This window comes from Apus apus, chromosome 17, assembly GCF_020740795.1.
Source record: "Apus apus isolate bApuApu2 chromosome 17, bApuApu2.pri.cur, whole genome shotgun sequence".
NCBI classification, from domain to species: domain Eukaryota; kingdom Metazoa; phylum Chordata; class Aves; order Apodiformes; family Apodidae; genus Apus; species Apus apus.
In genome coordinates this window covers 2,364,613-2,387,708 of record NC_067298.1, presented here as the reverse complement: position 1 = coordinate 2,387,708, position 23,096 = coordinate 2,364,613, and the positions used below count along the sequence as shown (strand labels likewise).

General features: G+C 40.9%; 1 protein-coding gene across 4 annotated transcripts in view; it reads right to left on the bottom strand.

Moving 5' to 3' along the window:
* Positions 1-23,096, bottom strand: part of MYH10 (myosin heavy chain 10) — a 105,394-nt gene that overhangs the window by 48,028 nt on the left and 34,270 nt on the right. For 2 of the 4 annotated variants that reach the window (XM_051634661.1, XM_051634664.1), the window contains exons 4-6: positions 20,066-20,093; positions 8,395-8,497; positions 2,667-2,696 (exon numbers count right to left, since the gene is read on the bottom strand). In XM_051634661.1, the coding sequence (XP_051490621.1) occupies positions 2,667-2,696; positions 8,395-8,497; positions 20,066-20,093 (161 nt within the window). The remainder of the gene's footprint in view (positions 1-2,666; positions 2,697-8,394; positions 8,498-20,065; positions 20,094-23,096) is intronic. The other 2 variants (XM_051634662.1, XM_051634665.1) reach the window with 1 other exon arrangement.

Here is a 23,096-nt window from a genome sequence, read left to right as displayed (position 1 = left end):
TAACACCTAAAAGAGGCTGTTATTTGTATATTGAAATATATTTCAAGTCCTCCTAGAAACTAATGACTGCTCTTTCTTTCATGTGACCTCAAGTTATCTGCTCAAAACTCATTTACTTCCAAGCATATTCCCTTTGGGACTACATTCTCTCTGAATTTTGAAATAACCAAAAGAAAAAAATGTGTCTTAGCCCAGAGCACATGAAACATTACTTGGGCCACAGTCCCTACGCACTGCATGTTAGGTCTGCCAACACTACAGTTCTCAGAAGCACTTTCAAATTGACCCCAAAAAATCCACAATTGGAGAAAAACTAGATCTGTTATAACCCCTATAAGCCTGTCTGCCATTTATAATCTAAAAGGTTCCCATGTGAACACATCAGGTAGTGGGAAAGCCTTTGCTCACACCATTCTTCCCATTCCCCTCTCCCAGCCACACTGTCAGCTCCTGCTAAGGCACCAAGTATAAAAATGAGAAGCTTGCTTACCATGCTGTACACAGCTTGAAATAAACCACATTACGTATATTAAACGCAGCAAGCGTGTCACAGCTTACATTTCCAATTCTAACTATTCTGGAAAAGAAAGCAGACTGGCTTCAAGATGAGACTCCTCCACAGACCATCACTGTGCCACCAAAAGCATCTCGCTGCCCATGCTTTCAAGTGCTTCCGTGTAGCACAGCCTGAATTTGGGTTTGTGCAGAAGAACTTCTGCAATGCATTGGAAAATCATTTCCCTCCGATTTTCCAACTGAATGCCAGAAGTTCATGGTAGCTCGTTTTTACAATCATCTCTGAGGGTTTGAAGGCAGGTCTTCAGATGTGGGGGAAACCTGTGAGAGGGAACAGAGCGATCACAGCCCCTGGGGTTTGCACTCACAAGTAGCACAGCTCTCACACTGTGTTAAATGGCTCCTGATTTAGTAGCTTTCCTTTTTAGATGGACTGGCTTCACAGCCCAAAATCCATTCTCTTGTTTAGAAGTGTTTTGGAAAGAGTGGCAACTTGGTCTGTGGGCCTAACTCCTGCACAGGCCCCTAACCAGAACTTGGAAAAAGCAGTATGGCAGAGTGAGGTCATGCAGTGTTTCATGCAGGGCAACACGAAGATCAAGGACAGGTTGTTGTCTCAGTTTCAGAAAAACCAGCATCCCAGTGATTCGGTTCGTGGTGAAGCCTGGGTGAGGCAAGGAAAACTACATGCTACTCACATACAACAGGGATCCACTCTGTAGTCCAAAATGACATTGAAACAGACATGTTAATGATTATGGTTTATGCAATATCAACACTTCTGGATTAGCATGTTCCACTGTTACAGTTAAAATGTTTGCCAACAAACAGTGTATTTCAACCCTGACAAGTTAACTCTAAGCAAGAGGAGGGTTGAACTAAACACCACTCCATCTGTTTTTTGGAAAAGAGAAATATTTTCTTTAAAACCTTTAGAATTGACTAAGTTTTGCAAGGAGGGAGGATGAGGTAAAATACTAAGAATGTCTGTAACTTCTGAAAATGAGACTGTGGGCTCAGCCCCACGATTGGGTTACAAAGGTTTAACGAGTCACCACACACCAGCAAAGGCATCACAGCTGTCCATGCAATTCCTTTTTGCTTCCAATACACCAGACCTAACTTGGAAGTTTCTTTAGCTATTTCCTTTCCACTGCAATTTAAGTTGCACTACAGTTAGCTTTCAGAAAAATATGAGGGGAAGAACACAATCAGCTAAACTAACTCATGGTAGCTGCTTGAGTTACCAAACCTTGCTTACACTGTCTGGAGCTGTTGCAAAGCTTTTTGTTATTTAAAAGCTCATGCCCAAAAATGCATCACCTACCATCTCAGGTCAGGCAGTGGAGCATTTCTCTTGCACAACATGAGGCAGGAGTTGTTTCTGCCTTTCCACAGTCTTACCCTCAACTTCCACCTAACCCTCCTCTTTACGCTCCATCGTAATATGCTCTGCAGCACTGGGAGTCCTGCAAGTCCTCTGCTGGTACAAGAAGGTCTGGAACAGACTCACTGCTGCTGCCCATGGGAAGAGGGGACGCAGGGGAGCAAGAAACAGGCAGCAATTCCTGCATGGCAGCTCCAGCCAACCTGAGCAATAAGAGCAGCTGGAGCTCAAACATTAATTCAGGCAGCACCAACTGAACCGATGCCGTGACACTCACACCACTCAGCCCAGAAAGGCAGGGGAAACACTTGATTTCAGAACACAATTGGTTAGGCCAAGCCTCTCACACAGTGTCTTTATCAGGTTACCTGAGAAGCTACACGAATATTCAGACAAAAGAGTAGGTTAATGAAAACTATTTTGTAGCTTCCACTACTCTCTTCTTTAGTGCTTTGTTTAATATTAAGTGTTCTGCATTCTCTCAGCAGCACATTAACCAAGGCTACACGTGGCAACTGCAGGTCAGCTGCAGAGAGGGTGAACCTTTTGCTCCAGGACCGAGTAACACCACTTCAATGTGGTGAGAAGTGCTTTGCAATCCTGAGGAACTTGTAAGCTAGTCACTAGTCCAGCCTCTAAGACACTTAATACTATATTAGCTGTATACCTCTACAAGATTTCCCACATTATAAATAGAGAAAATAGAAGAATATATATATCAGTTCACCTACATAACCTTAAAAGCATAAAGAAAAACACTTGCCTGATGTTTCACGGGCTTAGGTGATTCGGGCTGTTCATTGCAAACAAACAAATGCACATGTTAGCAAGCAAGCATTCCAGCTGCAAGTTACATCCCAAATTATTAAAAGTCAGTAGGTTTAATTTCACTGTATACTCACTTCATAGAAACTGTTAACATTTCTGTTAGAAAAGATGTTATTCGCTTGTCATCACATGCGCAAAACACTGAAACCTGTGTTTATGCAAAGGACTAATCCCAAATAAAACACAAGATGACAGATGGACCTTGAGCAGCAAGGAAAAAGGGCAATAGTTGAACTAATTGTGCACTGCTTCCCACAGTTTTGCCAAACAGCAACAAAAATCAAATCCACAACACCAAGTAACTTTCTCTGCAGCCTTAGCCACTGCAAGGTGGTTTTTTATGACTAAGATGATCAGTATTCTTCAAAATCAGAAAGGTTATGAAAGAACCAAGAGGAAAGGAAAACTTAAGGAGTCTGGGGTTTTGTTTTTGCACTGTACTTCAAGTATTTAAGAAATGCAAACCTACAAGAGACAAAAGCTTTGTTTCTTTCTTCACACAATGACCATCGACAAGAAATGCAGCAAAAACTGGAAGACCTTCACATTTTGCCAGGAAGAAAGGTAAATGCAACATTAATGTAATAAAGTAAAATAAATTTTAAAAGCCTTTCAAGATTCAACTTTACATAGTTTCTGTAGAAATGCAGAATTTTTCAATTCCATTATTTATTTCTTTGGCTTGGTCTACAAGTTTAATAAACCTGAGCTTCACATCAGAGAGCCTAGAGGTATAATACACCAAGAAATTTTCATTGCAAGCCAGATGCACATCCTCCATTTATGTCTATTATTTTAAACAGCCAGCACTGCTTTAGTGCAGAATACCAGACATTGCCAGGGGTCTGTAAAGCAGTTGGCAAAGGTTTGTCTTATTCAGCTAAGTGATGTGAATTTTGCAAAGCTGCATCAATACCTGCTTGGAAAATAACTCAGGCATCTAGAAAAATGTTAGATGTTTCAGTATGAAACTACCACTCCTCCTGTAATCACTAGAGAAGGATAAGTACAACTAGGAGGCACTTTGGTTGCTTATCTTCAGCCAAGATAAATTGCTCTCTTGGGTGTCCATTTATGTCCTCAGTTAGAAACAGAACTGAGCATAATCAGACACATATTTAACTTTAGTGTTTAAATTAGGGCATCTAAAGCTCATCTGGGAAATCCTCACTAAGGGGAGCTTCAGTCTGAGCAAGCCTACCCATGATCCTGTACTTCAAAACCAATTATGTTTCTTTTGAAATTAATAAAACAGGTTAAATAATTTAGTATTCCAGCTGCAAAGGCAAATGCAGTTACTGAAAGCAATCATTGACCTGAAAGTATCAGTAATTATGTTACGGTTGGACTCGATGATCATGAAGGTCTTTTCCAACCTAAATGATTCTATAATTCTATTTCTGAAGCTTAAAACTGCACCATGGTCAAAGCTGGATTTTAGTGGAAATAGAGGGGGTTTGGGATGGGAAAGTTTTAAGGAGGGGGGCAGTGAACAGAAGCCTAATTCTGTTCATCTGAACCAGAAGTACAATAGTACCAGGATGACTGGAAGGGGAAACAGCAGTGGTGAACAGATGCAGTTATTCACAGACCTTAACTACTTAACATACTAACACGAGTGAAGACAACTGCTAATCTCACATATGTGACCATGAATAGGGTCCAAGTATGTCCACAGCCTACAAGTACAGCTCAGAGTATCCCCCAAGCTCACATAGCCCATATCACATGCAGGTTCATGGCAATGTCTGGGCAGTAAGTGACAACCAGCACTTTTTCTTCTTTTGGAAAGCCATGTATGCAATTTTTTATATTTTTTTATTACTATGTTTTGCACTGACTTCCCTCCCCAGCCAAAACCACAAAGCTGTAAACTAAAGTAAAACCAACAGTCAGTATTAAGCCTCACAACTCAACCATATTAAAGCAGCCCTAATACATGCATTAACACTTTTTCCCATCTCAGTGTACACAGGAAAGATGAGCCACAAATCAAAGTGCTTTAGAAGTCTCCTTATCCTCCCTACCCTTCTTGCTTGATCTGACCAAAACCCTCTCTGGACACACTGGCCTCCTCTCCACACTCACCAGTTACCTGTCCTTTTTCTCCTCTGTTTTTATTCCAAATATCCTTACCTCCACACTTCCTGGGCCAACATGAAAATGATTGAGAGTGAAGGTGAGAGAGGTCACAACCTGCAACACACTCAACTTGCACGATAAACACTTAAAGAATTATTTTGATCTTTTCTGTGTGATAATCAGCTGTATGTGAACACAGCAGGTGACATTATTTGCTCAAGAGGCTCCTCTGTGTGGCCCAGGTGCATGGAAGAGCTGACCAGACCAACAGACATCAGCGTGGGTCACCTAATTCTGCCAATTCCCACAACTGCTAAAGCTTCTCTTCTGCATTTTTACCACCACCACCTACCCACACTTCCCAGTGTAGTGCCCAAGACCAGAGCTTTAACATTCCTTGGGATTAAACAGGAAATAAGACGGTGTGGCTACAGATTCAAACACAGAAAATTAGGAAATGCAAGAATTAAGGTTGTCCAGCACTGTAATTCCACTTTCTGTGGTTACAATGTGTTACTGGCTCCACTTCTCACAGGATCCCTCTCTGAGGATGGCATGCCAAGGGCTGTGCAGGACTCTTCTGTAGGCACACATTCACTAGCTGTTATGAAAGAGGGCTGTTGGGAAAGAAAAGACTCATGGACAAGCAGCTGAATGCCAAACATGATGAGGATGCCCAAGGGATGGGTAGAGCTCCTACGTGATGCTCCTCGCATAAACTGAGCATTTCACAACCAGTGCTGCTGGAGAATGTCCTTGGTGAGCAACTGTGGCATGGCAGAACTTCAGTGCTACTCTGGCCATGGCCTGAGGTGTCAAACTGGGGCTACTTTTGTTTGTCACACTCTTACAGCACTCTGTCAGGCAAAGCAGGCAGAGTTAACCCTAGACTTCTGAACAGCACTGGAGAGATAAGTATGCAGGTATCAGCGTACAAACTGCTTCATAAAAAAATCTGATGCAGCATTCAGAAGAGTCTCCTCAACATGCATGTCACTGATAATTATTTGTAACAGGATGGATAAAAAGAAATCCATGACTAGCAGCCTAACAAGCCTCTTTAGAATCTCTGTGCACAGGCCAATGCACAAGCTGTACAGAGGGGCACTATGTATGGATCAGCACCAGCCCTCCAGAGCTCTCTAATGAATATGTAAACAGGAGCCAGGGAGGGCTGCAGGTATAAACCCAATTCTGGCACTTCCTAACTTTTGAGTGTTAGGTGTGTCAATCATAAATTCTTGGTTTGTGATATATATTAATAAGAATGAATTGTTACAGCACAAGGGAGCCTAGTTTGTATTTTCAAAACTGTTCTGGTTACACAAACATTCTGCATTTTTCACAAACATGTTTCATTCAGGGTTTACCACAGCACTGCATTGCATAAAGTGCACAATCAAAATCCCTAACTTTTATTCAGGACATTAACCTGTTGGGTTTTTTTACTGTGCCTGAACTATGTTTCACAAAGAAAAAAAAACTTTTTCAGCCTTCATGATGACAGCCATCAATGGTCCTTAGAGCAGCTGATGACAACAACCATCTTCAAAACTCTTTGAGATGAACACCACCATCCCATTTGATCACACTGGTGAACAGAGAAGTAAAGTGCAGGTCTGCCAGAGATTTAAATGAAATTGACCAACACTGCATTAAAAAGGGCAACTCATCCTTCACTGATGCTTTCTACCTCAGCTTTCCACTCTCTTTTCTGTGCCCTCACTTCATACTAGCTATGCAACCATGCAATAAACAACAGAGGAAACTAATTGGACTTTTAAGGACACTAGTTTGAGCCTGCATCAGTCTCCAGGCCCAGTGAGCAGCCACAGGAATGGTTACAATGACCAAGCTTAAAAAGGGTATTTCTTTTAGCAGAGGTACTGCATGAAGTGCTCATTGAAACACAGCACAAGGCAGGCCAAAAAAACAGGGAGTACTTTCTAAACAAGTAAAACCAGGGCTTTGAGTGGCTAAGCACTAGAACAGGTTTGCAGAGAGGTTGCATCATCACCATTCCTCAAGATTTTCAAAACTCAGCTTTACAAGGAAAGGCCATTTTGAAAGGAGGCTGGACAAGAGGCTTCCAGAAATCTCTTTCCACTTGAGCTATTCCTGGTTCTCAACACATATTTAGATACATGATGTGCAGTTCCCTTCTCTGCCTAATTCCCTTCTCCTGCAAAAAGCTGTAGGCAATTTTACTCCTGTAGAAACTGAAAAATAATGCTTTGTTTTGTTCAAAGCTGCACAGCAAAGAATATTCATACATCAAAGCCTACACAGAAAACCAATTCTGATGGATGACGTGCTAAGTGGCATTCCCCAGAGCCACATATTCTCCCACCACACAAGACAATGCCACAAACATTCACCTAATACTGCTGACACTACAACCATAAAAACCTTCTTTCTAAGGCTCTAACCGACGTGGACACAATCTGCACCACACTCTGGCTGCACAATATACACTTTAAAAGATTTATTTTTATCTTTTCTGTGTGATAATCCAGCTGTGCAGGGTCACGTTACTTGCTCTTGATTAGAGCAAAGATTCATGTTTCCCCATTTACACAATCTGAAGAGAAACTAGAGTATAACTTAACTATATATATTTCTCCAAATCTACCTGCAGGGCAACCTCTCCTTCTCTTCCACTTCAAATCCTTGCCTTTTTGTTCCTTCACAGATTGGGCAATAGTCATCTCCTGTTTTTCCATGCATTTGAGTCTCAACACATTCAAGAATGTCTTAATGGTAAGTGCTGTGCACTAGAAATCACTAGAAATTGTTACTAAGTCACATGTTCCAGCCTGAAAGCTTCCAGCCACCAGGGACACCTGTGGTACCAGTGGAGAAAAGCAGGAGTAGGCCAGTATTGATTACAGAGAGTCAAAGTTGAATTAGTATTTCACTCCAAAGAGATCCAAGTGCTTAAACTCATTTTTTAAAGCAAAGAATTGCTAAAAAAAAAAAAAAAGGGCAAATTTTGGCAGTAAAAAGTTCTACATAAACCAGGAGTTAGTGACAAGTTACCAAAAAAATCAAGATTGTCTGACATACAAGTGTACACATTCTTGTTTGTAATGTCTTGTGAGCTTCTTGTTTGTAATGTCTTGTGCTGCTGCCTTCTAGATATTGCAAGTCTCCAGCAGTTTTTAAGCTTGAAGATTTTTCCCATCTAGAAGTCAATTTTTGAAAGAACAGAAAGCTTCTTCCCAAATTTAGGACTTAGAACTGCATCTAGTGGGAACTAAATTCACAAGGAATTGCCCAAGTGAGTCACATTTTTTGAAGACTGGAGTTATACTGAATCAGAAAGCTTTGATATTGTTTCTAGTTGCAATGTTTGCATAAAGGCTTTAATCTCACATCAGAAGTTAACCAGCCAAAGTTAAATGGAAATTTTGATTTAACTGCTCATTTCTGCCCCTGCTAAAGAGAAAATAATGGTTGAGACAAAATGATGTGGATTACATTACAGCTTGTATTTAATAAAAAAGTTGTGGTTTTTTTAAATGCAAAGATTATAGTTTTCAAAAAGAGCAATAAACAAATGAGAAGATATCCCAACTTACAGGAATATTATGGTCCTTTCTTCCTTTATGGGAGGAAGCAACATGAGCAAGGTACTGAATAACCTTCTTAGTGTTTTCAGTCTTCCCGGCACCAGATTCACCTCTGCAAAACATTTCAGAGACATTTTCCTCAACATTAATTTGCAACAACTTATCAATGCTTTGTTTATAGCAACCTCATTTCATTCCATTTATGGCTTTGCCTACACAACAGACCTTCCCTAACCATCTAAAACCAAAAGCATTGGGGTGTTGCAGGGAACTCGAAGGTATTTGTTTAAAATACTTCCTTTATCCTAAAGATCTCCTTAGCATTAAGGTGTTGATACAATGTGTAACATTAGTTTGATTAACAGCTTTTGACTATATGCCTGAATTCCTTTTTTACCTTAAATAACAAGAAACAGACTTGCCCTCTTCCCTTGACCACAAGGCCAGGGACAGCATTTTTCAGAGTGCAGATACATTTATTTTTTGTAAATAATGAGAGATGTATATACACACACAATTTTATATTTAGCATCATTTGAATATACTTTATATTCCAGGAGCTGATTATAAGAATTACTACGTTGATGGAAACATTCAGTATCTTTAGAAACCAGCCTCAAGGTACAGTAAAACACATTTCAAACAACCAGATTCTTTGCACTGCTCATCTCAGACTCTTCCCTAGTTTCAAAATATATTTATGGCCACAAGGCTACAGGAATTCTTTAAGAAATGAACTTATTAGTGCAGAGTACAATAAAAATAGCACATGCACATTTCATTTTTAAGACAGGGGCGGATTTCAAGCAGAACATGTTTAGACAGAATTTATTATGAGGTTTCCATACGGGATATTCCGGGCAGGAAATGTGACCGAGTTCAGATCACAGCAATCACCAGTGTTGTTACTGCAGCTCGGTCTGGTGTTCCAATAACTCCACACATCAAAGGGATTACCAGGTCTAATTTAGCCATGGTTCAATGGCAGGAAAACACTGGAGAAAGATCCCATTTCAAGTGAGACACCAACTGCCACTAGCAATTCCAAAGTACATGAAGCTAAAAAGGATTTTTTTAAAGGGGATTTGCATGGAAAGAGTGAAAGTACTTCTGTCATTCAACAGTTGCTCAGAAATTAAAGTTTGGGAGCCAACTAGTTTGTAAGAATTACAAGCACCCGTTTTGTGTGCTTGCATATTTCTCAGCTAAGATACTTATAATGGAAATGTGAATTATCCAGGGGAGAATTTAAGCACATTCTTTTGCAGTCTTCATAAGCACCTTCCTCCACTGTGCTGCACACCCCAGTTTTGTAGCTAGTCTGCATTTACTCAGGTATTTAGTACCTTTAGACCTGCCCTTCTTGATCAGATGGGCAACTTAGGAGCATCCCTGTCATCACATTACACTTAAGATCTGCAAAAATGGGACAATACAGCACCTGAAATTTTAACTTTGCATACACAGAGAGTATATTATCTCAGATTTTTAAAGAGAATGGACTCTAAAACAATCTCATGTCTTGCTACCTTCCAGTCCTCTTAAATCATGGAAACCCCACAGGGCAACTGTACCAGCAGAGATGACCTCTCGCTAAGAGATGGCAGGGTGTGTATTTCTCCATGGAATCACAGGATAGTTTGGGTTGGAAGGGCCCTTAAAGATCATCCAGTTCCAGGCCCCTTAATGGGCAGGGACACCTACCACTAGACCAGGTCGCTCATCCACGAGCAAGAAGTGATGGGGACTGAAAACGCTCGCTCACAGCAGCTGAGCAGACCCATCATGAAGAGCAGCCTACAAGAGGCAGGTACAAGGTTTGGGTGAAACAGCTCATCCGTTTGCCCCAACAGAACAGTATCAGCCTCTAGGTTTTGTGGCAGAAAACGTTTACCTGAAAACACCAAACAAAATGATTCTGCAGCCAAGCTGTGGGATATTGATCACAGCCTCAGTTACCACATTGTGGAGGGTGATACTGGAGGGTTAACCAAGGCACCTGATCTTATTGATGGCATCTGGTGCTCAGAAGCTTCTACCTCATTCTGTCTAAATCCAGTCTTGCTCAATTTTTCCTCACAATACACAAAAATTATCAGAAAATACAGAATATGAAAGATTAGAAATCACTGTACTTAATCACACAAAACTTTCCAGAGAGAGGGTGGTTTCCTTGAAACTTGGTGACTACTCTGACTTTGCTCATTGCATGAAAAAACTTGGAAGGTATTACCTGAAGAGCTGGTTACAAAGAAGATTACTCTGAGAATTAGCTAATGGATAACTGGGCTTCCTTTTTGCCAAGATACCATCAATATGCAACACACCAACTGGGTGTACTTTGGGACTGGTACAAGTGGAACAACACACCTTGAGTTTTAATGAAAAATCCCATTTCTACCTGGCCCAGAGTCATCACATACAAGACAAATGTGAAGACTGATAAGAAGTCTGATATGCAGCAAAAAGAAGATCTCAAATGCAGATTCTTGCTTCCCATTTAGTCTTTATTTCTAGTTTCCCTTTTGCTGCAGTGTTTACATTACCATAATTCATTACTATAAGCAATAATAAAAGCAGTTTTGCCTGTTTCTAGATGCATATTAAAATATGCCTAATGCTAAAACTATTCTAGCAGGTAAGAGAAGTAAGAAAATAAGTACAGTAAAAGAAACATTTGCATTTTAAAACAATACAATTTGTTCTTATTGTCATCAGAGCTTGGGAACACTTTATTAGCTGTGCATTTAAAACTAGAGAAATAATCTTTTCTGTCAAATTACAGAAACAATATTGAGTAAAGGAGGAAAATCCACTCTGACACATCCATTGAAAAAAGAAAATAGTACCATAAATATAGTCCAGATGTCAACTTTCTAAAAGGGCAGCCACAGTTTTAGAAAATTCTGCTAATCAACAGGCTTTTCTGGCACACACACCAGCACAGCTTCAGAAGGCACAGGAAGGCCAAAAGCTTGCAATACATTCCTTTGGCTAAAAAGCCCTTCAATCCAATTGTGGGGTTTTTAGAGGAAGTCTTTATGCAAGTTCTTATTCAAAAGCAACACTAATGGATGTTATCAACCTAGTTCTTCTCTCCCTGGAGCTTACAAGTATGCCAAATATTTCCTGCAGGACACAGTGTTAGATAGCTATGCTGCCATATAATACAAAAGAATTAGAAGATTTAGGATAAAGTCCTTTTCATTTATAGGTATAATGACATCTGCATACTTTAGTTCTTACCCAGGAGTGCAAATACATGAATTATAAAAATAAATTAAAATCTTCTACCTCTATCAACCTGCCCAAAAAAGGAAAACTTTTAGTAACACTATGTCCAATATTTATGGAATGGAGATGGTATCACAGAGCTAAAGATTAACTTTTTTAAAACCTTGTTTTAATACAACTCAATTAATATGTTACCATAAATTAAACAACTAAAAACCTTGGCTGAGATCCTAGCCTTATTTCAATCAATGGTAGCTTTGCTAATGACTTCAGAAGGGTAATAATTTCACCTCCTTTATTTCAGTCTCAATCCCTCTATGAGGAGAAACAAAACCTTCTGGGACTGAAGTGTTACATCAGCTCCAGCCACTGGTTATGTCAAACAGCATATCAAGATAAGGAAGAGCCTCAAGTTGAAAATGTGAGGTTATTCCATCAATTACCTGGAGGATCTCTCCCTTACAAACTGTGTTACAGAGATGGGTCAAAGAATATCTGACAGTCTCTGGTAAGTTTATCCAGTATCTTGAGTTAAAGTGCTTCTCCCTAGAGCAGCAAAGCTTCTGCTTTGAAGCAGCTTCAAGCACATTTAAAATAGGAAAAGCTTAGGGAGCATGAGCACTTTACATCTATGCATGGTTTAAAATGCATTGCATGTAAAGTTATAATGTCATTTTTAATCAAGGAAAGTACTTTTCAAGCAAATTTATCTCAACTCCTATTTGGTTAGCTAAAATTAGTGACTGACTATTCAGCCAACTAATTTTTTTTTTTCCCTCTGAGCAGCCTGAGCCCCAATCTTGCACAGAAGGTAAGAGGCATTTCCTCAGCTGAAGAGATGACATCTAGAAAACAGGCAAAACAAACACAGTGGGAGATGACTCTCAGGTCACAAAGCAGACAGGCAACAACAACCAGGACTGGAAGCAGATCTGACTTCCAGGAGAGCAGCTGTGCTCTTCCCACACAGCCCCCTTGTAATGGCTGTTACTTTTCCATGGACAGGTCAAATACCTGTCTGGGAAAGGCTCATTTCCTTCAGGGGAAACACTGTTCTAAAAGAAATAAAGCAGTGAAACGGTCACTTTTCTTGTTGTCAAGCAGGTTTGAAGCATCTACACATCATCTTGTGACAGTCAAAGCACTCAGGCTGGCAGGACAAGGCAATACCATCTCTTTCTAAATTGGCCAAATGAGTTTCTGGGTTTTAAGGAAGTCAAATTAGTTTAAAAGTTGCTTACTGAAGTCCCATTGCAAGGACTGGCAGCCTCCTACCACCACCCAGCTCCCCATTGATTTCTCTTAACAGATCAGGATGTACCAAGTGTAGTGCTGATTCACACAAGACAGAAGGACACAAAAACTCACCTACAAGGAAAGTTTTGAAATTCAAAGACAGACTCTTCCTCATCTTGCTACCTGTGTATGAAGTTATCTACTGCAAACTAACAATATTTGTGAAGATAAGCATCTGGAACTTATTAGGATGGTCAGGTGCAGTTACTGTCATCTATCCCATTACAGATCATATCTGTGATTTAATTTATTGAAAAACTAACCAAACAAGCTGGTATTTTCCATGATAGGACTCTGAATCACTCTAACCTTTCCCCTGCCCTAGGAGTTTCAGTCTAGTTCTATCATTCCTGATCAGCAACAAGCCCTGAGATGAGAAGTTCATCTAGAAGCAAAGCTTCTTCCACAAAGGAGAAGTGGCACCACCACCTTGGCAGCTGGACAAGTTCTCCTCAGTGCCCTGGTTCCACAAGGCACAGGAATCCCGACCTGCAGCTCCCAGGTGCTGTGCCAGCAATTCCTCCTTTCACACAAAGCAGCTTCTTACAGAAGGCACCAAAACATGGGAGCATGCACTTAAATTGTTAGGAGGAGAAAGTAACTGCGTAAGTAAGAGCCCTAACAATGGTCTTTTGTCCTTCTCAAACAACAGTTGCAAAGAACAGAAGAGATGTTTATTCCCAGACAGAACTGAGCAGATCTTCTGCCAGTTACAAATTAACAGATATTTACAGTCAAGACCTATAATTAAAAGGATGTCTTAAGCACTTGGCTAATTCTCTGAAATGAAGAGGTACAACAGATAGTTTGGACTAGTGCAGAGGAGTCACTAATTGGCTTTACTGTTTATGAGGCTGCTTTAGAGCTCCTTCATTTCTCTCTAGATGCTTCACATCATCTCAACACCAGTTGTCTAGGGAATGTCACAAGCTGGACTCCAGCCAGAGGTTGTGTACAAAAATGCTTGGTATTTGCTGCTGTTGTCCTTTAATAAGCAGCCTCTATTCCCTCCACACCCCACCACTCCTACTGAAGCCAATTCAGATTAGGGCTCTCTAGGGCTGCAAACATCTGCTGAATGACTGTTAATCAAGCCCAGTCTCAGTTTGGAGAATACCATCAACTTATGATAAGATTCTCCAATTTAGCACATAGTAAAAGTGCAGTGAAGCACATTTTCATATCTGACTTCCCAAAAGTCACCTTGCAGCTAAAAAGATACCAAGGCCAGGAAAGGTTGGAATATTTCTCAGATTCCTAGTATACCACAACAGAAATGTCTTCATCTTGGGCATCACCAGCCTGGCATGCCCACTGAGGGACAGCAATAATCAAAGTGAAACAATAAAACATAGTTAAATGTGAGAAGCTGTAGCTTCTCAAAGGAAAAAAATACAACCAACATGCAAAGCTGTTTATTACAAATGCACATGATACAGAAATGAAAACATGTACAGTGAGGTATGTGCATATGGCAAAGTTAGCAGCACTTCCCTGGAACTGATTTCTTAGGGATGCTGGGCTGACACAGGCTCATAATGTAATTTAGCAGGATCATGAAGTTGCTGGAACTACTTATTTTTCCCTTTCTTTCAGCAAATTAAGAATTAACAGACAGAAGATCATAAAGAAATTATCATTTGCACTCTAACTAGGGGGACTGATTAGATGGAAGTTAGTTAAGTCTAGCTCCCCAGAGAAGGGTTGGCTTTGGGGGTTGCTTTTTTGCTTTTTATTTGAAAGCTTGATGAACTAAGGTACAAAGAGCTCCAGCAACCTCACTGACAACTTGTTAGTGGTTACCATCACAAGATTAAAATATCCAACTGGAAAGCTGAAAAGAAATTCTCACTATCATTGTTCATTCAGCTGCTCTCATCTCATCATTAGCCAGACAATAATCTGACTTTCACCAAAGTCTGACAAATTGTCCAGTACATTCAGAGACTGCAGGTGTATGGGGCTGTGCACATATTTGGGTTTTTCAGTTGGTGAAAGGTCAAAGGACGTGTAAGAAATCACAACACTACTACCTGAGGAAACCAGGGTTATACCATGGAGCAGATTAAAGTCCTTACACACATGGGAAAATGACTTTTAGTTCATTCTGAGAAAAGGCTCGCTACAAGAAGGAATTTCATCAGAAAGTTTCTTCTACAAGCTCTGTTCCTAAGGCTCAAGTATTAACCAAATTACAAGAACAGATGTGGTTGGGGGAAGTAGAAGGGAACACGATGAAACAAATAAAAGAGACCAGAAGAAAGGAAGTCAGTGCACAAATACCCATGAGATTATATGTCCCTAAATCAGAACAGAACCCTGCAGAACAGTCTCCTCAGCAATGCACTTGTCTATATCCCATTCCTCACAAGATGTAGAGTGGAAAGGGCAGAGAACAGAAGGTAACAAAAAAGAGAGGAAGCAGGTACATCAATTTATGTTTGGAGACAACTCTTGCTGCTCCAGCAAGAGCAGGATGTCATCCATGTTATGGAGTTTGGACTGGAGAATGGAATACCAACCACATCACCTTTCAATCCAAGTAATACCCTCCTGAAAAGCCAACTCCCATGTTGGGTGAAGAACAAGATGCTCTGCTGGGACAAGAACGCAGAGAACACAGCAGCAGGCTTGGGTTTTCTTCCCTTTCTGGTATTAAGCTTGGCTTTGAGGAAATATTACTAACTTTAAGATCACCTGCTTAAGCAAAACTACTCATCTTTAGGGCATGTCAGACCACAAACTCCTCATGTAACATTAGCAGGTGATGAAGTTGAGACAGGAAACTATCAAGTGACCCCACTGCCTTCAAAATGAGATGTAACAAGAGGCATGCTTGGAGAACCAGGCTAGCCCACTCCACACAGTGCATTTAGATGAATGTCCGTATGTCCAGCATTTCAATGGAATATGGATTATTCTCCAGCACAATTCTGTTTGAGAGGAAAAAATTAAAATAACTTTAGCAAACTGTATTCCTCAAGAAGCTCCACCTTCACGCACCTTCCCCCTGCAGGTGTACTGCCTGCCTGCTGCCCTCTCATGCAAACAATGACCAGTGTCTACCAAATGCTAGACCAACCAGGATCATTTGACACTGCTACTGCTGAGGCAAAGTGTGAACAGATCTCCAAGTGCCTACATAATATTCAAGATAAGATATTCTTTAATGCAGGTACAAAAGTGGTTTAACTACGTTAGCAAATGCACTAGATAACAACCTTTGCAGTTTCATTACATATCTGGACGCTGCAGTGACTGCATGAAGGGAACTGCACTCCTCTCAGAGGAAACAGATTAATATTTCCTAAAGGTTTGGACAGATGAAGACAATTTAGCTGCCTTAAGATGCACACTTTCATGCTTAGGGTAAAAAAATCTCATGTGTAGCAGATATAAATCAGGATTCAGATGTTTGTTGAGTCCAGAAGGACCAAAAGCTTAAGGTCATCTTGCAGGTGAGGCAGTTGAAGAGAAGGGTTTAAAGGCTCTCCAAGGTGAACATGAATGGACGGGACATTCACCAAGTAAAGGAAGGTGTCTGGAAAAAGTGCAGAGATAGTCTTTGAAGAGGAAGAAATGAAATCAAACCCAAAGGCCTGAAATAGCACCAGACTTACACCTAAGAATGCCCTTGAGAGCAGCACTCCTGGCTGTGAGGAAGAAAAGGTGGTTGGATCCAGAGATCTGGTGAGGTGTTGTTCAAACACTATTACTTGAGAGTTGACCTGGCCCCCTACTCTAGAAGGCCATGAAGGTAAAAAACACAGGAAACTTGGATCAACTAGAGCTCAGGACAGATAGGTGAAGATGCTAACCAGGTGGACCTTCATCAAGCAATGGGAGAGATTTATCTCCAAGATGCACATAAAGACAGTTATGGTCAAGGCAGTCTGGGAGAGGAGAATGAGACACACACCATAACTGCCCACTCAGATGAATGCACAAGTCAAGGGATGTTTTCTCTCAGTAGCTAGCTTGAACCACTCCTGCTGGAGAAAAGAAAAAGTATTGTGAGTACTTTGAGCTCTACTAAATCAGGGTCAATGAGGTGATCCAGGTCCTGAGATGACAAGTTTGGGATGAGAAGATGTCTCAAGCCTTTTATGAACTGCCAAAGGAGTTTCCGCAGCCACCTCCGGTGTGGTTAAGACACACTCCTTCCACCCTACTTATTCCTGCTTCAGCCTAAGACCTGTAAAACCAGTGGCATGGAAGGGAAACACACAGTTTGCCTTTTCACCACAGAATCAGCAATAGAAGTCCTGGACACTAGCCCACCTCTGATCAAAATAACAGACCTACTTTTGGTCTGCTACACCAGGGAGTCTGCCATGGCCTTGTCCCATTCATGAAGGGGATTTAACAGCCCAGCCAACCAGATGTCAAGCACTGAGGTTATGATGCAGATTTGACAAAAGAATACAGCTGTCCCATGAAGCCCACGAGGGAAACCACATTAGGGACACTACTGCAGCAGGCAGCTGGCTTTATAGTCTGCTTGTTAACAAAAAGATCCAGGCAGTGGAATACAAATGGTTTTGATGGCACATCTTCCCCAGTTGGACAAAGAGCTGATAAGCAGTCCAAGACAAACCTATTTTAGAGTAAAGTGTTCAGTAGAGTAAAGTGTTCAGTAACCTGAACACCAGTCTGGTAATCCCTGGTATCTTTTTTTTTTTTTTAGTCAGCATCTCAATAGTGCTGATGGTTACTCAGCATTAGCAAGATATCCTGGACTATGGTGGAACTTTGGTGTTCAGCCTCATGATGACAGAAACACTGTGGATTCTAGCATCTATCATATCATGTGTCTTCATATTCTCAAAAGGCAAGACCTAGACTGGATGTTCTTTGGTCCTGTACATCCAGTTTGGAGATGCCTTATCCCTCATAATTCTGAGGCCACAGATCTGTCCACATTACTCAGGTAATTCATATTTCCTTGTAAACCATATTCAGTGACATTGACCTTTCTAACCTTGTTTTTCTTTATGCTGCTGTGTAGATAGTTCAGTAAGAAACACAAGTTAAAGCAGTAAGACAGTCAACAGGGCTTGGAATCTGTTGTTCAGAAACTCAGCTTTATTAAGACTCTGCCACACTTCTGCCAATTATAACCTTTAACACTGGTACAGCCAAGACACTGAATTAAAGGTAGTAAAAACTTGTCTCGTGGTACTTAGAGTTTCAATAGTTAGTTTTGTGATCCGATTCCAACATAGTGTTGACTCCTTTGAGGATGTATTGGTCACTAGCTCTTAGCACCAGCTTCTGAAACTGTACATGGAATAGCAATTTATCAAACATTTTATATGTCTAATTGAAGAAATGGCCCTGAGGAGAATTCTGAGGGTCTTAATATTAGGACTGCACTCAGAGCAGTCCCCAGCAGCTCCAGACTTCAGTACTGGGCATGGTCACATTCTCCTGAGGACTCACTATAGGGATGTGTGTCCATTCCCACCCCTCACCATCTGGAAGAAAACGTTCTCTACAGATGGATGTACCGAGCTTAGCAGCTGCCTGGCCAAGATGTGGAACCTATCAGAAGATCTAGATATTTCATGCTGAAGTGTGTTGGACCAGATATAAAATTCAACCCTGGTTCAGTTGCCTATTCAGTACAGAAGGATCAAAGCTTACAGTAATCTTGCAGGTGAGGTAATAACAAAATTGAAGGCAAGAGAGCTTAAAGGCTTTCCAATTTGCAAATGAACAGATCAGATATTCACTAAATCCTGTAGCACTGCCATTCCAACCTTTGTGGTCTTGGCTGACCATGTAAAGCAGTGTGGGGTTCATGCATAGGCACAAAACATGAAGCTACTTCAAAAAAATTCACCTGAGGCAAGCACATACTGTCAAAGCATCCACAAACACACAAGAACAAAGCATTTATTTTCACTCTGGGATCCCATCCCTGCTTTGAGGGCTGTTTAGTACATTGCAGATGAAGTAGTCATCACATGAAAACTGAAGTCCTGCTAAGAGCAGGGACCGCAGACCTAGGCAAGCCTGTGTTAAGTGGATTGACTTTTATCCTAACTACAGACTGTCTTTGCTTCTGTGTCCTTAGGCCCCAGGAATCCTGTGTTCATAATCTCCATAGTTCAAAAAAGCATGGCTTGAAAGGACCACCTTCAATCTTGTTATAGAGCTTGACAGTTAAGGCACTTTTGTAGGAAGCATAAGACTTGAATCTCTATGTCAAGAAGGAAATTGAACCCAGATCTCTTTCCAGCAATCAATCTGACCATCAGGCTATTTTGGGAAGCAGGCATCCTCACAAACTATGGCCTCAACGCAGCTGGTATGCACTGGCACACAGGATGGTCAACTGGTCACACAGCCATGGCAGAGGAATGCAGGCTACTGTGTCTGCCCTCTCTCCCTCAGATAATTGAATGTTAAGTTATCCCCAAGACTGCCAACTGCAGGCAGTTTCAGAATGGAGCCAAGGTGTGATTTCACAACACAGATGAACCATCCTAACCCCCAGGCTGCTACCAACAGGGATGGCTCCCCTCCTGCTTCTTCACACCTCCTGCTTCAGGCAGCCCAAAGATAGATAAGCTCAGCAGTATCACAAGCCTGAAAGCACATTCCTACTCGTCTGACTACCCCACCACTGCATTTCCAGATCCCTGAGAAATTTCAGCTGAAGCTAGAAGTTTAATCCTGGGTGGGGCAAATTCAAGTGCACAGAGAGAAATCAGAAGGAAACCTTAGTGTCAACTTGTTCAGAGCTCTCCCACTTGAAGCAGATCCAAAGCTAAGCTGCTGTGCAGCAAGGTTTCTGTATCAACTTCTGATTCATGTCCCCCTCGGGCACTACACACCATGTAGTGACAGCCCAGCATTTCAGACATGTACACATTTTAAAGCTTTTTTTCCCCCTGATTCAGATCTCAACTGATATTTTTAAGCAACACTTCTCAAATGGCACGTACCTGTAAAACTTTCAATAAGGTGAATTACATTATTAAAAGAATATATCCCTACATTAAATATCACTTCATGCTAGATCTTCAACCATTAGTCACTGCCTATCAAGATTAAAAACCAAGTTTGACTGCTAGAGCTGTATCAAAGACCTTGGTCTCAATACAGATTTCCAAAAATGCCCAAAGGAAAAGTCTTCACTTACGTGCAGAGAATTGATTGGTCCTCACGGTCTGCAAAACAAGAACAAACATGGTTATAGTTTTTTTTGTTGTTTCTACTGTCCTCTAATTTGCAAGACAGTTTATTTTAAATAAATATTTTAACAATGCAGCTTTTCAGCTTAACAATTATAAGGACACAGTCAAGCAATTTTAATAATATCCCTTAAACCTTCCAGTTTACATGCACACACCTCCCCTCAAACCACAGCTTAGACATTTCTGAAAGTTTTGCCATTTCATGTAATAAAGCCAATTTTTTTAATTCATTTTAATAATAATCTTTTTAAAACATATTTTCAGACTAAGTTAGCCCAATGGCTTTTATTCTGTATGCACCCTTTCCTAGATTAATCAAATTATTTTAAAAGGAAGAAAAAATTTTTTTCAAGTACACAGTACTCATGACAAGACACCAACATCCCCAACAAACAAGTGCTTTACTCTCCAGCTTCTTTTAAATGAACATGCACACCTAAAGTGCTTCCACAATTTAGCTTATTCATTAAAGACTTGTCAAAAGGACATCCAGGGAAATACTGCCAATATGGTGTGGCTCAGCACTTTTGTGACACCCACTGCTGCACTCATGACCTTTGAAAAGAATGCCTGAAAGTCACTTATATCCTGCAAGAGGAATTTCATAATTACAGGATCTTTACAGAATATATTTCAACATCATGCACCCTACATTCAAAGTTATATCATCAAAACATTCAAATATACCTGCAAAAAAGTGAAACATTTCAGTTAAAGGTGTTCTCCACCCTGTGTTTGAGTCAGGGTTTTCATCAAGCTCAACATCTTTTTCATAAATCTGTATCACAAAGATCTTGCTTTTACACTTGAGCTGTTTGTCACAATTGCCTCCTGCAAGCTCAGAACTTCAAACTGGTTTTCTCTTCTGATTGGTAATTTGTAATGGATTACTTTATTAAAAAAAAAAAACAAAAAAAAAAACCACACAAAAAAACCCCCAAGCTTTATTTTCTTCAAGTGTAGAGCTCAGAGCTACACAGAGTCCCTGCATCCAGCCCTTCTCCTTGAACATGAGCCTGAAGGATCATAGGCAGGGAGCACTTGGTATGGGATGATCTTTAGTCCTTCTAGGACACAGATCAGCACTAGCAGGAGGAACAGACAGCTTCAGTTGCTACGAGGCAGCTTCCCCACATCCTTAACAGGTTTGAAACAGATCTATGTGTGTATATATATTTATACACACAGAAGCTCAGTACATTTATGACCATTTCAGGTAAGCAGAACAACATCAACATTTCAATTGCTTCTAGATTATTCCAGAAAACTATTGCTAAACTGAGTTGTAAATCACCAGTGATGTTTTGCACACTATATGAAGCCAGTCACCCTACCTATGTAATGAGTTGAGTTCATAGCACATTAAAGCACATTTAACCTTAGCTAGGTAGTAGCTATATGAAAAAATCCAGCAATGAGCTGTGTTTCCCCCCCCCCCATTACAATGGCAGATGAACTGCCCAGACAAAACCAGTTTGTGTTCAGCCACACCAGCTCCCTGGGCAGGCTGGTCACCCAGAAATACAAGTTTCAGCCCAAAGAGGCAGAACAGGCTGTGGGGGCAGAGGCAGGGCCTGGGTGCAGGGAGCCTGGCCTCAGGTACCCAAAACAGGCTGCTGGAGGGACAGTCGTGTCCTGTCCCATCCCTCCAACCATGCCAGCACTCCTGTCAGCAGTGTGGCACAGCCCAGTTGGGAGCAAAAAAGCTGCCAGACAAACTGTTTTTTGGTCTGGTTTGTGTTAACCAGTGCTCTCACTGTACAAGTGTACAGACAACTAAGCTGGCAGAAGGGAGACCCAAGAGCCTTTTCTACACAGCAGCCCCAGTTCACCTTAGATCAAAAGGCTGTGTTCATTAAGACAATGCATCTAATAAAGCAAACCAGCTAAAAAAGACTTGGTCTCAGCAGAGTATTATTTTAATTAGTTTATGAACAGAAAGTTTGAAGGACACAGAATCATATGGTTGACATGAAGTCAAGTCTTTCAAAGCAGGCAGATGCTACTGCCTATTGCCTAAACCAGAGGCATGTGGACTGCACACATTTTTTGACTTCATTGTAACATCAAGTATGACAAAAAAATATTAGGTGCCTCCTTATTGAAAACATGTTAAAAAAACACAAGTTGTACTTCAAACTGCTTGTAGTAGCTTGTCCAAAAGTGGCAAGAAACACCAGTGATCTTCTTACCCACTGTGCAAACTGCACCAGGCTGCACCTCCCCAGGAGCAGAAGTCACTGCACCCCTGTCACTGTCTGTGCCTTCTAAGTAGGTTTTGGCTCTGGAAATCCTGCCTACATGGTAACAACAAGTAGAATGATTGGAGGAGAGCAGAAAAATACTAGATTATTAAGAATGGGAAAGAAAATACAACTCAAAAAGACAAGACTGCAGGGATAATACCAGATCATTTCCTACAGCTGCAGGACGTGCAGCAACTGCTGAGCAGACACATCATAAAAAAAAAAGGGGGAATCCTGTGACTGCAGGAAATAAAAGCTGAGAGCAGGCAACAGCAGTGGAGTATGACAACAAACTTTAAGAGACTCTAAAAACATTTATGTTCTTCTGGGTTTGATGTACAACAGCAGGTCTTACAAGTCCTATCAGAAATAGCTTCTTGGCACCAGCAGGAGACACATCCCAGCATCTGGATGTACCATATGACCAGTTGTCAGCATAAACTAGAAAAAAGTGCAAGTTTCTGACCCTGTTTCCAGGGTAACCAGCAGAGACTCCTGCACTTCAGAGGCAACTCCATGCACTGGCAAAAATTCCAGATAACATAGGACAGTACAAATCATTTGTTCTTTTAAAAGAACCTGCTGAATGAACGCCAAGTTGGTATCATGAGTAGAATAGAATGTTAGTGTTTTCTAGCTTTAATATTAAAGACATCTTCTAAAGTGACAACTTGATTTCCCCCTTCTCACTTCCCAATAGTAACTTTGCTACAATTTTGTCAATGTAGCT